This window comes from Hyaena hyaena, unplaced genomic scaffold (genome assembly GCF_003009895.1).
Source record: "Hyaena hyaena isolate Hyena2069 unplaced genomic scaffold, ASM300989v1 scaffold_204, whole genome shotgun sequence".
Taxonomy (NCBI): domain Eukaryota; kingdom Metazoa; phylum Chordata; class Mammalia; order Carnivora; family Hyaenidae; genus Hyaena; species Hyaena hyaena.
The window spans coordinates 202,955-218,638 of NW_024080837.1; the positions used below are offsets into that span (position 1 = coordinate 202,955).

The 15,684-nt window shown below is 40.5% G+C and overlaps 1 protein-coding gene across 6 annotated transcripts in view; it reads left to right on the top strand.

Annotated features, from left to right (window-relative positions):
• AHI1 (Abelson helper integration site 1) overlaps nucleotides 1-15,684 on the top strand; it is a 212,896-nt gene that overhangs the window by 153,044 nt on the left and 44,168 nt on the right. For 4 of the 6 annotated variants that reach the window (XM_039242047.1, XM_039242050.1, XM_039242049.1 and 1 more), the window contains exons 22-23: nucleotides 8,830-8,992; nucleotides 12,340-12,440. In XM_039242047.1, the coding sequence (XP_039097978.1) occupies nucleotides 8,830-8,992; nucleotides 12,340-12,440 (264 nt within the window). Of the gene's footprint in view, nucleotides 1-8,829; nucleotides 8,993-12,339; nucleotides 12,441-15,684 lie in introns of those variants that run through there. The other 2 variants (XM_039242051.1, XM_039242052.1) reach the window with 2 other exon arrangements.

Genomic DNA, 15,684 nt, shown 5'->3' on the forward strand with positions numbered 1-15,684 from the left:
TTGATGGACACTTAGGCTCTTTCCATGTTTTAGCTATTGTGGAGAGTGCTGCTATGAACATTGGGGTCCATGTGCTCCTATGCCTCAGCATTTCTGTATCCCTTGGGTAAATTCCTAGCAGTGCTATTGCTGGGTCATAAGGGAGTTCTATTGTTAGTTTCCTGAGGAACCTCCACACTGTTTTCCAGAGGGGCTGTACCAGTTTACATTCCCACCAACAGTGCAGGAGGGAGTGGCTAAAATGAGCAAAGCAGAGAACTCTAGATGCTGGCGAGGATGTGAAGAAGTTTCATTTCTAACAAATTTCCAGGTAATGTTGCTGCTGCTGCTGCTCTGGAGATCATACTGTAAAAACTCTAGTTTAAATCAGTGATTCATAATTCTCTTTTTGCTCTCCTTTCCAACAAAAAAAAAAGTGCACTGTCATTTTTCTTCACTAACAACAACAGCAAAAAAAAAAAAAATCTGTAGTCCAGTCTATAAAATAGTCTACATCATTCTCTTGATTTTTTTTTTTTTTTTACGAAATAGCCAATAAAAGGATATATTTGAGAGCCTTCTCAAATGTAGCACTAATGATTCAGGTAACAAAATGTGAGCATTACGATTCCTAACAGGAAAAGTTTTAAGTGAAACTAATCATCATATGAAACGAAACGAGTAGCTTTATTTGGGAAGTACAAAGGTCAAGTCATTCCTATTTGTTGAAGAAGTAGTATTTCCAAATGGTAATTCAGAAGAAATACTGTATTGTTGTTGTTCTTTATTCATTACCTGGAGGCTTTTCCGGTGTAGTGTTGCAGCAGTTAAACAACCTTCTCCAATTTATAGATGATCACAAATAATGTAACTACACTGTGATCCAGCAAGTTAATATTTTGAATTTACCTTGAAATCTATGAATGTTATTCTTTTGGAATTGTTATTTGAATACATATTATGATAGAATTTTGAAAGCTCCAGGGTATACCATACAGCATCTGGCCCAGCCGCCTTCATTTACAGCCATCCAGTTTGAGTGTTTTCTGATACACTTCAACCTTGGAGGCCCAAACAGGACGGGTAACTAAACATGTTAGTTCCTAGTTTGGTTTTCTTTCCATTACCGTAGCCACTTTACCAGAAGATATTTGGAATTAAGTATTTTCAAATATTTGTTTTATAAAGTAAGGTTCACATATACTAACATTATATATAGCAGGATAGGAACAGATAGTTTGGTACAGAGACAATAAACTTTGTACAATTATTTACTTTTTTAATCTCTGTTTTCTTAATTTATTGTTATCCAGATAAGATCAGTTAGAAATAATAGGACCTTGGTTTCTTTTTTATAAATATCTGTAGGGAACTTATGGAAATAATCATGAGACCATATATATTCCTACCACATGATGCTTGAAGAGGGCAGTATGTTTTTTTTTATTCCTCTCATGAAATAAAATACAGTCCCAGTGTCACTGTTAGTAAAGTAGCCATTTTAATATTCAGTAATGTACTTCTGTGCAACTCAGAATTTTTTGTTAAATTGGGTTTTCTACTTACATTTTTTAATCTGCTCTTTTTTTCCTATTTTAATAATAAAGACCAAATATTCTGTAATTGACATTATTGAGGAATGAGACTTTCTTAAAGCTATTTTATTTGTTAAATAATTACAAGGGGCAGCGGGCAGGCATAGCCAGGGCAGAAAAGGAGGGCCTTCCCGGAGGCTGGCTGGCTGCAGCGTGGCTCATGAGCTGGCACGCTGATGCACAAGTGCATGGCGCTGGCAGGACATGCCTACTCATGAGCTGTGCCGCCAACGCCTTCCTGGAGGAGTGGTGCCTGCCATCCTCAGTGTCGTCAGCATCAGGGCAGAGGGCAAGCAGTCCCTCCTGACACTCTGTGATACAGCAGGACAGGAAGACAGTGATCAGACAGGAAAACTGAGGCCTGCGTGAGTGATGTCTTTCTTACATGCTTCTCTGTGACCTTATTTCGAACTGTGAAAGGAGTGGGCATCAGAACTTAGGGAACACACACTACATATGCCTCATTTAGTAGGAACTGAGACTGATCTTCAAGGTTACCCCAAAACTTCAGCAAAACTGAATAAGATGAAAGAAAACCCAGGGTATATAGAAAGCAAGGACAGAATCTACTAGCAGGAGACAGGGGCTACCATGTGGAAGGGATTGAAGACAGTGTTTGATGAGGCTGTTGTAGCCATTTACATTCCAGAGAAACACACTAGGATCAAGATATATAAACTGCTGTTTGATTACATGAAAAGTCTCTTCATTGACCAAGGACATGGTTTCTTTCTCTCAGAAAGCATTTGAAATGTTACAGCTATACCCAGACTTCTTATAAGGTCTTGTGAAAAGGCAGTTTACAGCTTGAAAGAAGAGAGTGGGGGAACCCTGTTGTCAGTTCTACAAAATTAAGATGTTTCGTAAATGTCCAAGAAGCAGAAAACAGCATTTGAAACACAATCTATTATAAATAGTTTATTTCAGCTGGAAGGTACAGTCTTTCAGGGGTTTCCTAGTTTAAAAAGCTACAGACCCATCATGTTGTAACATAAAAACCAGTACATCTACATGTAAATGGAACTGCCTGGCTTAGACTTACTGGTTTCTGCAAAGTCCTTATGGAGTCTGTGAAAAGAAGTATCTTCTCCCTTTGCTCCAAGTAATTGTTCTTGCATGTAAGTTGCTTTCTATACCAGTATACCCTTAAATCCAAGTCCACCCACATAGCCAGAGGTCACTTTAAGCATCTCCTGTATATGCAAGGAGAAAATATATAAAATCAGAAAACAACGTTTTATCACTTGAGCACAAATGTAACCTGAATATTTTTATATTAAAGCTTAATGTGCTTTCTTAAAGAATGCCAAATGTATAATAAAGTCATAAGTGCATTTATATTGAGCACCAAAACTGTACACATTTTAATGTGCTTTAACGTGCTGTACACATTTTAATGTGCTTTAATGTGCTGTACACATTTTAATGTGCCAGAAGTAGCAAGGCTTCTGGCAAAAAAAAAATAATAGCCTAAGATGTTACTTTTTGTTTCACTTTATGTTAATTGGTCATAATCCTGCCAATAAGCATGAGGAGTGCCTTTAATAAGTCTTTGGCTGAGGGGCGCCTGGGTGACTAAGTTGGTTAAGCGTCTGACTTCTGCTCAGGCCATGATCTCATGGTTTGTAAGTTCAAGCCCTACATTGGGCTCTACACTGACAGTACAGAGCCTGTTTGGGATTCTCTCTCTCTTCTTCTCTTTACCCCTCCTCCACTCTCACCCTCTCTCTCAAAATAAATATTTTTTTTATGTATATATAAATAAGTCTTTGGCTGAGTACTGATGTGCCTGTGCTTGGGGTAAAACTCCATAAGGAAAGAACCATCAGAAATGAGTAGGCCACACAAAAGAATGGGAACAATTCACAGTCCTCACAGCCATAATGGCAAAACCTCCTAATATGTGGGGCATTGAGGAAAATTAGCAGGAGGATCATACCAGGGTGGGGGATTGGGGGGGGCGGTGATATTGAGCCCTAGACTAAAATCCTCCTGAATCTGTTCTAACAAAACTTAAAATCAAACCTGGAAAGGGTCAAACTAATCTCAATGACTACATGCAAGTAAAAGATCCAATACTCTTTAAGGGAATTACAAGAAAATCCAGCACTCAACAAAGTAAAATTCACATGTGTTAGTTCCTAGGGCTCTGGGAACAAATTACCACAAACACAGTGTGGCTTAAAACAACAAATTTTATTCTTTTACTATCTCTAGAGGCCAGGAGTCTGAAATGAAGTTAAGCAAGGAGAAAGCACAGAGAATGTGGTAGGATTCAGGGCCACTTTGGCTGCAGCCAGCCACAAAGAAGTTTCCAATGAGTGTAGACCCAGCTGAAGCGGCCTTAAAGGAGAAAGTACTCAAGTTTATGAGTTTATTCAACATAACTTAGCTTGTTGAATGAGTCGGAACCATTATGAATATTGATTTTTAGATTATATTATAATTGAAGTTGCAAGAAACATCTGCCGCTCAACAGTACTGGTTAACGTCCCCTCAGTACACTGGTTTCAAGAACCATTGAGAATTCTTCAGAGACAACCATAACAAAAATTTCTCAGAAGATAATACAAAGAGGAATTCACCTCAGTGTCTTATAACAGCCTGGCAGACACAGCTTACTAAGAAATAGTCTTTGGCGAGCACTGCTTTGAAGACTGAAAAAGCAATGTCACAAAAAATAAAGAAATAAAAGCTTACCCTGGCACTTCCATCATGACTGCACCCAAGTAGTTTGGCAAATTTGAGAAGAAGGAACTCTGTTTCAAGTATGTGAATTATGGACAAAATTTGATCAAGTGGATTTTATAAATAAACTTTTTTAAAAAAATCTCATTTCCCAGACCGTCATTACAAACATGGGCATATAAACAAATATTTTTTTAACTTCTTTTGCAGAAATATTGTGTAACTGCTCTGCCAGCTCAAAGATATTGCTGAGGATGTTCTGTCGTTCCTACATACTAGCGCACTATGTCCAAGCAACAGTGCGTTATAGAAGATATTCATCATAAGAATGGTCAAGACAATTTCCTAATGACAGGACCTACCAAAAATAAAGAGAAAAATAGACACAGTATTAATTTAAGAGAAACTTCATGATGGGATTGTGTCTCTCAACTTTTTTATGGAGCTTTACATGACCCTAAAACAGTGAGACAATAACAAAATGTAATTGGAGATGAGGGAGATGATTTATGCAGAACCCACTGCAAATTAAAACAAGCAGAGAAGTTTATTGTGTATACTAAGATGCTCAGAAGAGAGTAAGTGATTCTCAGATGAGAAGATGACATACTGGATAAAAACACACACTGCAATATAAGCAGATTATATAGATTATATAGGAGAATATAAACCATGTGGCTTTAGTCATGTACCTTCTGTATGATGAAGGAATGGTCATAACCCCACTGCCAGGATACGGACTGTCGGCATGTGAATCACACAAATTCCTCACTGTATAGCAGTTTTTCACTTAAATGTCAATAATGGTATGATGATGACATGCTCCAAAGACTGTTCTTTGCTTTGGGAGATGTAGCCTCCCTAATGATGTGGGTGATGGGGTTTGGCGACAAGGCAGTTGTTTCTACACCAGGAGATAGAATAATAGTGTTGGAGCACCGTCCTGTGAGCTGGCAAGGCTCTACAGTGGATAGAATTAAGGGACTGTCCCTGTGCGGTGCCATGACAGGTGGTAGTGAGTGATTCATCTGACACCATCAGGTTGTAGAACTCTGATAATCTGCCGGGACTGCTGTAATAAAGTACCAGTAAACTAAGGGCTTAAACAAAAATGTATTTGCTCACAGTTCTAGAAACTGAAAGTCCAAAATCAAGTAGCCAGCTGGGTTGGTTTCTTCTGAGTCCTCCCTCGGCTTGCAGACAGCTGCCTTCTCACTGGGTCCTCATGTGTCCTTTTTCTCTGTGCACATGTGCTCCTGCTGTTTTTTCCTTTTTTTTATAAGGACACCAGTTCTGTTGGATTAGGGCCCCACCCATGTGACCTCATTTAACCTTAATCCATAAGGCCCTGTCTCCAAATACAGTCACATGGTAGTTAGGGCTCCAACCTATGACTTTGGGGGGCATACAACTCAGTCCACAACAGGGTCAAGGAGGGTGGAACATAATTTATAAAGACTGGCGGGCTGTGTAAAACTAGTGTGCTCTAAGGGCACCTGGGTGGCTCAGTCGGTTGGGCATCCGACTCTTAATTGCAGCTCAGGTCATGATCTGACAGTCATTCAGTCAAGCCCCTCATTGGGCTCCCCACTGACAGCCAGAACCTGCTTGGAATTCTCCCTCTTTCCTTCTCTTTCTCTCACTCTCTTTCTCTTCTCAAAATAAGTAAGTAAATGTTAAAAAATTAGTGTGCAATATTTTATAGTGTAAGGAGGATCAATCAGTGGATACTTTTAACAGGAAATTGAAATGTAGGATACTAGAGGTCTTTTGGACTCCTGAGCCTCTGAAGAGACTCTTACCAGAGACCCTAGTGGAGAATTCAGGAAAGGTTTTCTGACTCCAGGTTGATGGATTCCAGATTGTCAGTAATCCACCTAAGGACACAAGCCTGATGTGGGACTTCATACATGATTCTGCCTGAGCGGAATTGATCCTCCCCTTCTTCCCAGCAGCTGCCTCTGGCTCCTGATAAATACGCACATGACAACTTCATCCCCTAAGATTTATCCAGGTCACGCTGTGTTAGTGTACCAGAACCAGGCTGAGGAGCCAGGAACAGATGCCCATGGTTTTCCAGGACTGGGGTTCAGGTATCGTGAAAGAGCAGGCCTGTAGGTGACCCAGGGTCATTGATTCTCTCTGCAGAGCCAGCCGCTTAACTAGTGCCACCCAGAACTGTGTCTGATCTTTCCTGAGAGATTGGAAACTCTGTCCCTTCCTTCCTTCCTCTCTCTGCAGCTTCCTCGTGTGTTTGATTCCAGACGAAGACATCTTATAAATGTATTTAGTTTTGGAAAAACAAAAAGTAACTCCTATAGTTTACTTTAAGCAAGTTACACAACTTCTCTGTACATAAAATTCCTCAATTATAAAATTGGAGTGAGAATTCATACCATCACAGGATTGTCCAAGAACATATGTAAGCAGTTATCATTGTACCTAGACCGTGGCAGGCACTCAGAACATTTTTATTAGCTTTCTTCTTCTGTGACAATGCCAGGTAGAATAAAGGAAAAAAGGTTTGGAGAAGAAAGAAGGACGGAGAGTTAAAAGTCCCACCTTTCCAGGATGCCTGAGTGGCTCAGACGGCTAAGCGCCTGGTCACAAGCTCAAGCCCTGTGTGGGGCTCTGTGCTGACAGCTAGCTCGGAGCCGGTAGTGTGCTTTAGATTCTGTGTCTCCCTCTCTCATTGACCCTCCCCTGCTTGCACTCTGTCTCCCTCTCTCTCAAAAATAAATAAACATTAAAAACAATTTTTTAAATTCTACTTTTACATAAATAATTTGGCATCAGTACACTAAAAGTTATAGAAGATTTGTAAACTTGAAACAACATCCTGTATAACATATTCTGCGTTACAGACTGTGCTAAGCAGTACAATAGTATTAGTGTTTGTACCATTTGAATTAAATTATTTTTACTGCCTGTATACTATATAGTGACAACAGCTAATTCCACATTTATCCATTAAAATCTCCTGGTTAATGTGTTAATAAATATTGCAAACTAATTAAAAGGTACCACAAAGAGTTTTGTGAACTGATACGGAAACTTCTGGTTAAAACTCTTCTCTCTTCCCATGGCCTCTATTATGAGTATGAGCTCCTATAGCATGTATGATCTAGCCCCTACTTACCCCTGCAGCCTCACTTTCCCATACCCGGGTAGTTAGGCTCTTACGACTAATTCAGGCCCTCACCATATTGAATATTTCGGGTTTCTCTTTCCTCCTTGGACTCGTACAAGCAATACCGTCTGCCCAGACATGCTTTCTATCTCTTCACCTGGTTAATTCCTGATTATCCTTTATTCTCCTGCAGAGCCGAAATGAGGTAACCTTTCTAGAAGGTGTCCTATTTATTACTGCATATTTAGCCCCTAGCCTAGTAGCAGGCACATTAGGATTTCAGTTAACACTTGTTATGTGAATGAATCCAAATCCGTCTGCAGTCTAAATGCACAAAGAATTGTAATGATAATTTTCCATTACATATATAGTTGTATAACCTGTTAATTTTCAGACCCCATTTAAGTAGGAAAAGAAGTAGTATATTCTTTAGCATATGTATTATGTTCTGTGTTATACAGTGTATGACATATAAAGTGGATTGAGGTCTGCCTCCTTATAACTGCTATAAGGGATTTGTTAAATTTCATTTTGATTGGGTTTTTTTTTTTATGTTTTATTTATTTCTGAAATAGAGGGAGACAACATGAGTAGGGGAGGGTCAGAGACAGAGAGACACACACAATCTGAAACAGTCTCCAGGCTCTGAGCTGGCTGTCAGCACAGAGCCCGACGTGGGGCTCGAACCCATGAACCGCGAGATCATGACCTGAGCCAAAGTCAGACACCTAACCGACTGAGCCACCCAGGCACCCCTGATTGGGTTTTTTAAAAAGAAAAAAAATCAAATACAATGACTACTGTACAGTATAGGGAAGAGTATTCTTATGGAAAGGCTTTTCTTCTTAAATTTGTGTCTAGTGAAAATAACTTTATTAAGAGTATTTTTAAAGTGGTCAAAAGATTTAGTTTGATATAAAATACCAAAAAGCATGTGTTTGTGGGAAAATATAACTCTAAGGGAGATATTAACAGTGATCAAGTGATCACAATGAAGTTATGTAATCAGGGCTGTTCCATGGTGCTTTGCTTTTTGTAAAATTGTTGACATTCCAAAGAATTTTTTTTTCAGATACATCTGCTTAGCACAGAGAATGGGCTTCGTATGCAACAATTCTAAGAGAGTGAATGGTGTGTGAGCCTTCTCTTTATTTGCTTCACAAATAATTCACTTAAAAAAATTAACATCTGCTATTTTGAAGCTAATCTTAGTGTATTGAATGCTCTGAACCATTTCTCAATCCCGCAGTCTTTTATCTTGCTTCTCCTGATGTGTTCCCACCACCCCTGATCCCATTAGCAAACCTTGAGACCGCCTCAGACTTACCAAAGTACTGCTTTGGTTTCAGCTGCTCTTCTGCAAGAGGAAGTGAATGTTGGGGGTTTTCTCTGTGGTACAGTTGTGATAAAGCTGTGGTGGTCTTATCTCTCTCGTAGGTAGTGGCTCTTTATGACTACACAGCAAATCGATCAGATGAACTAAGCATCCATCGCGGAGACATTATCCGAGTGTTTTTCAAAGATAATGAGGACTGGTGGTATGGCAGCAAAGGAAAGGGACAGGAGGGTTATTTCCCAGCTAATCATGTGGCTAGTGAAAGTAAGTTTTATGCTCTCTCTTCCTGGGTTACTAATATGGTGTAACTGATAGTCCAAGATTTTATCATCTGCTACCCTTTACTCTCTCTCTCTGTAACTTTTGGGTATGTTTACCGAAGGGTACTGCTTTTCGTTCTCAGGATGCAAAAAAATAAAAATAAATAAAAATAAAAAAGGGGGCACTGATGCACTAGAAAGCGGCTACATTCTGAGATTGGAATATTTGCTTCACGGACGTAGCCCAGGGGACCTGCCTCTCTAGCTACCAGCATTCTTCAGCCGTGCGTGCCCACCACCTGCTTCACACGCTTACGTCTCGCTGCAGTGACTCCTCCATTGACAGGCACCGTGAGCAACTCTAGTTCCCAGGTCCTGGTCCTTTTTTAACACTGTGTACCTCAGTCCTGGCTGGTACCTGCTAGAACAGAACCACGTCAGATTGTTTCATTCTCGGGTGAACTAAATCCCCATTTGTGAGAGGCAAAAGAAACGAGCTGGGGAAGAAATTCTAAATAGAAGTTTGTGAGAGCTGTCGATGTCCTGGCGGGCCTGGGAGAGGCGCAAATAGAGCTAACCCACAGAGCCTGAAGGTACAGCAGTTTAAAGACTGAAGGAAGGAGAGAAGTAGAGCAGCTCTTCTTCAGAAGAATGCTTCCTGTCAGCCGCTCACTGGGGAGTGTGGTGCGAAGGCACGATACTCAGGGGTCAGGAAAGCTGACTTTTAATCCTTGCTCGACAGCTAATCCCCGATATGCCTCAGTTTCCTCCTATAAAATGAGGAAGTTGAGCTCTGACACTTGTAAGCTTCCTTCTAGAAACACTAAAATTGTATAGTTCTGGTTTACAAGGCAGTACAGGCAGCCTTGAGAACACACTATTTGGAATCATTATTAAGTCCTTTGTTTCTGCAAAGAAGAAATTATTATAAATAACAATTGACTTTCAGGCCAGTCTACAAAACCCCATTTAACCCAAACTGGCTGAACAAAAGTACTATTGATTCCTAATGTAAGTTCTGAATTTTCAGAGCAAAAGAGATGAAGGAAAAGAGGAAAAATAGTTTCCTCCATGAATACTGGGTGTGGGGTTAGGCACAGAGGAAATTACTTCTCTCTCGCCCCCTCTCACTACCCTGTCTGCACCCTGGTACTTCCCAGGGCCCCCCATTCCCACTGTCCAGGGCTCCCGGTCTCTGCAGCTCTTTCCCTCAGTTAATCTGCTGGTTTCAGCAAAGTCCTCCCCTCAAAACTGTCTCAAAAATTACCCACTTCTCTCCCTCATAACAAAATTCTTAATTTCCTCCGTGCCACTGTTGTAATTCTTCTTCTCTGAGCAATAAATGATTGATTGCTCTTAAAACTGTTTTTATTATTCAGAAGATGATGCACAGTGGAGAAAACTTAAGAAAGTGTGGAAGGAAGAGATTTTAAGACCCAGGTTAATTTCTAGTCATTTTTCATAAGCTCAGTACTTATAACTCCCAGATCGACTCAGCTGTCCCAGTTCTTCCTTCCCCTTCCCAGTGATGGCTTTCCCTCTCGATCAACAGCCCCAGTTTGGCAGGAGTAACTCCCACTTTCAAGTCGAGAGAGCCCGCATGATGACAGTCACTCTGCACTATGTCTGTAATTTTAACGAGCTACTACAATCTATTGTTTCTTCTGGACACAAGTAGAAATATTTAAACTATTTATTTCTCTTGATGTATTTATTTCCAGGCAGGATGGTATTAGATGTTTTAACTTTAGAATCTCGTTAGTTTGCAGAAATAACCTCTTAGGCTTATGAATCTTGAGAGGCTATGGATATGTGATCCACAGTGGGTTAAAACCCCATTAAAATTGATTTCTGTTCCATAATAACCACAGTGAGACTTCTGAAGCACACTCCAGTGGTGGTTTGTGGCTGCATGCAGAAATTAATTCCTTGTTCTAAGGAGTGACCATCCTTCGACTGCCGTCTTTCCTTATTGTATCCAGGGGTAATTGGTATTTGCTTTTGGGCTCAGTCACTGCCTCTTGACAAAGCCTTTTAAAGTCCAGAACACACAAAAATATTCTCAGAAAACCGAGAATATAATGACTGAATTCTCACTTCATCAGGGGTTATCTTCTTTTCCCTTTTATCCTACTTTATACCCGAGTTTAACAAAAACTCACCTGCTCAGTTTTAACAGAGAAAAAAAAAGACTGTCAGCGGCATATCCCACTCTAAAATGGTAGGAGAAATTGTCCTTTGTCTTCATCTGAAGCCTAATATGTAAAGTAAATGCTCTAAGGGAGTGTGTATATGTAGACAGACTCTACCAACCCTTCAGTTGAAAGCCATGTCCTCTAAGAGAACAACCCAATAGAAGTGCCCCATATTATAAAGAATGTACTCCTTTTGTGTCTTAAGCCACTGGAAAGAAAAACATGAACAGCTTCACTTAATGACATCTAACATCCTTTCTAATGAAAGATAAAGAAGCCTAATAATAAAACCAACCCATACACAAAGCCAATTAATATATCTTATCATTTTAGAATTTCAGTCAGGTGTATTTTACCAATTTCTCTCAATTCAGAGTTGCCCAGGATTGTCATTTAACTGAAACATTTTATTTTTAGTCCTTTAAAATACCCACATAACTTTATACAGTCAACACTGTGTGTATATTAAATAGATTCTGTAAATTAGAATCTTAGACTATCAGAATCTGAGATTCGACACTGTGAACAGATTCAATATCGTATATAGCCCTAGCCCCGTGCTCATTTATTTCATACCATCTTCCCAAATTATTCTTTCTCCTTACCTCTGCCTGCAAAATCCTACCTATTCTCCGAATCTGCCATACCTACCACTTCTTGCATTGAGCATTTGCCATCCACATCAGAATTTGTCTTTATCGTCTCTCTTTTGAATAATGGCATATTCTGTTTTATGTTACAGTTGTGAACATATCTGTCTCTGACCAGATCGTAGGCTCCTTGAGATTAAATACTGCCTTTTGATCATCTTCCATCTCCTCCACCAGTACCTAGCGGATAAACTTGCGTATAGCAGGCTCCTGGTGAATTGCGATAAAATGAGATAAGCATCTGCATGACCACATAAAAAGTGAAAATGACACCTTGTCTGTTTCTGAAATCCTGCCGATCAAAACTTTCCAATCATAAATTATGTTCTTTTAAAAACTACTGTGTGCAGCTATTAATTGCCTATAATATCAAGTGCCAGGTACCTTATTACTACACCAAGGAAGTGAATATCAATATCTTTAGTTTCATATCTGCCCCCATTCACTGTTCTTCCCCTTGAGTGAGTGCTCCTCAATTTGTGACATGAATCCTTGTTCAATTCCAGCACTGTATCAAGAACTGCCTCCAGAGATAAAGGAGCGATCCCCTCCTTTAACCCCAAAGGAGAACACCAAACTGGAAAAACCTTCTCCAGCGCTTCAAAAGGTAAATGTTTTCAAGAATATGGAGTGCAAATGAACTGTAATTTTCGCTCTCTAGATAAAATACTACTTTATTTTTCACCCTCATAGGCTTCATTGCTTTCATTATTATTTCTTTTAATATTGGCATGTACATTATGAAATATATAAGGCAAATATTATCGTTATTATCATAATATTACTATAGCTGTTTTTCAGATAAGGAAACTGAGGAGGCTTAGAGGGATGAAAATAGACCCCAGGTCACAGCCCAGACAGTGGGGCAAAGACCTCAAGTGGAACCTGTGACTTTAAGTGTGATGCAGTTTCTGTGCTGATGTGATGCTGGCCCTGTCCCCCACCTAACCTGAGGGCACACAGTCAGACTAGAGGTCTTGGAGCCCACAGAGTAAACATGTTCTGTTTTCTTGGTGGAGCATTCTTTTACTTGCTAGGAATTCAAAATGTTTTCAAGCTAAAAAGAAAATGGATACATTAACCAGAGAAATGGTCGTGTTTTTTAGCCTGTGCCATCAGATCCCCCAGGGATATCAGGCTGTTCTTTTGATGTTAGTAGTACTTCTGTAGAAAAGTTAAATAAGCAATGTGCCGTTATGCATATTACTTATTAAACTTAAAACTTTACTTCTTGACTCCCTAAAGTGACATATATTTTTTTGTACAATATCACATGTTAGCGTTTTTTGACAATCTATCAGAGTTTTTTGTATCTGTCCATGTGTCATTTAGTCATTGAGGCTGTATTTATTGAGTGCTTATTTCCACACTGAGTGTTCTGTTAGCTCATGGAAACAGGACTGAGTAGGCAAGGCACATGCCCATCAGGAGCTTGCAGGCCGGAGGGTGAGACACCAACAGACTAGGGCAGTTTCAGTGGACAGTGGTGGGGACTGTAAGGAAGCTATGTGCACAGTGCATTGGGAACACACAGGAAGAAACCCTCCGAAGGTGCCCTGGGAGTCCAAGAAGAGTTCTCAGACAGGATCATGCTTGAGCTGAGGCTTATAGGATGAAAAAGTATATGCTAGGTAGATGATCTGAGGAAAACCATTCTAGTAGAGGAAATAACTTGAGAACATTGTGATACGGTATGGTTATGTTTGAGGTTATGTTTGAGGGGTCTGATGGAAAGAAAGATAGGAGAAGTGCAATAACCAGGCCACGGAGAGCCTACTGTGCTCTGCTAAGATGCTTAGGTTGTAAACCTGTCAGACAAAGGGGATCCCCTAGAGGAGGTAATCAAGGGAGTGACATGGACAGATTTGTCTGTTAAAAGTACATTCTAGTGGCAACACAGTGGTTGGATTAAAGGTATCTAAGACCAGGGTCAGGGAAATTCATTAGGAACCATTGAAATAAAATATAAAAGCCTGAACTAGTGGGGAAAAAGGGGGAGGGAATAAGGTATAATTGATAGGATTTTATGATTGATTGAATATGATGTGGGAAGTTGGAATCTAGGATTGTGCTAAGGCCCTAGCTTATTATACAACTGAGTGGAGTGTGGTGCCATGGAAATAATAAAAGAATAAGGAAGATTTGGGGGCCTAGAGACTGGCATTGGTAAAAAGGAGACTATGATGAGTTCAGGTTTAAGGATCTTGATTTGTTAGTGGTGTCTGTAGTGCTCCTAGGTGGAAAAATTCCCTAGAAAGTCAGACATGCAGGATTGGAATTTGAGAGAAAGTAGGGCTTCAAATCACATAGGGAGGAGTTAATATATTCATTGTATTCTATCGGAAGAGTTGAAGCTTGTAATGAAGCCCGGAGGGGGGGGGGGGGGGGATGTTGTAGAGTTTTGAGAGAAAGGCTGGGGACAGAATCCCAAGTGAACACTGGTGTTTAAGGGAGAATCTGAGGAAGAGGAGACATTAAGAAAATAATCGAAGTAGAAAGAAAGAACCAGAAAAAAAGAAGTGCCCTGGGAACCAGGAGAAAAGAAAGGTTCAAGGAGAATGTAGTCACTAATGTCAGAGACAGCCAGTCAGGCAGTCTGAGCATCTGGTAACCAGGAAGCCCTGGCAGGTGTGCAGAAGTGTCTATGATTGAGAACTAGTTTGACCAGGATTGAAGAGTAGAATGGGGCCTCAGCAAGGGAACTCACGGAGGTCATTCCCATAGCTTCACTTGAAGAAAAAAAAAAGGTCCCATGCTGTCTGGAGGGCAACATACTTCCATGAATGACTTCTTAAGTACCAGAGTGACATGTAAAATTGTATACTAAGGAGACAAAACCAGTGGACAGGTTTAGGTCGCAGAGAGATAAAGAAAGCACACATAGGAGCGCCTGGGTGGCTCAGTCGGTTAAGCGTCTGGCTTCGGCTCAGGTCACCATCTCATGGTTCGTGGGTTCGCGCCCCACATCAGGCTCTGTGATGACAGCTAGCTCAGAGCCTGGAGCCTGTTTCAGATTCTGTATCTCCCTCTCACTCTGACCCTCCCCTGCTCATGCTGTCTCGGTATCTCTCTCAAAAATAAATAAAAGACATTAAAAATTAAAAAAAAAAAAAAAGCACACATAGATCTTGGAGGAAGCAGGAGGGTTTTATCAGGAAGACAGGTGATGGGGCGCCTGAGTGGCTCAGTTGGTTAAGCATCCGACTTCGACTTAGGTCATGATCTCACAGTTCGTGGGTTTGAGCCCTGAGTCGGGCTCTGTGCTGACAGCTAGCTCAGAGCCTGGAGACTGCTTCAGATTCTATGTCTCCCTCTCTCTCTGACCCTCCCCTGTTCACACTGTCTCTCTCTCTCTCTCTCAGAAATAAAAACATTTTTTAAAAAGAAAAAAAAATAGAAAGAAAGACAGGTTGTTAGATAGTCTTGGCTTAGAGCAGTGGTTCTCAACGTAGGGTGATTTGGCCTCCTGGGAGACATTTGGCAGTGTCTGGAAATATTTTTCCAAATATATGCATGGAGGGGGATCCTATTGTCATCTAATGAGTGGAGGTCATAGGTATTGCTAAACATCCAGAATGTACAGGACACCTCCCCCCACCACCAAAGGATTATTTGTCCAGAAGTGTCAGCAAGGCTGAACTCGGAGCAGTGCCCGTCTGAGACAGGTAAATGTGAGTGAAGATACAGATAAGTTGATAAAGTGGAAATCTAGAAATTAAGGTTATCGTTATGTTCTCCAAAACAGAGGTTTTGGAGAACATAACATCAAAAGTGAGGCTGAAAGGAGTTAGGAAGAATAGTCACCGTTAGACTACCTGAAAGGATAGTAGGCACGGGAGCTCACCTGGGAC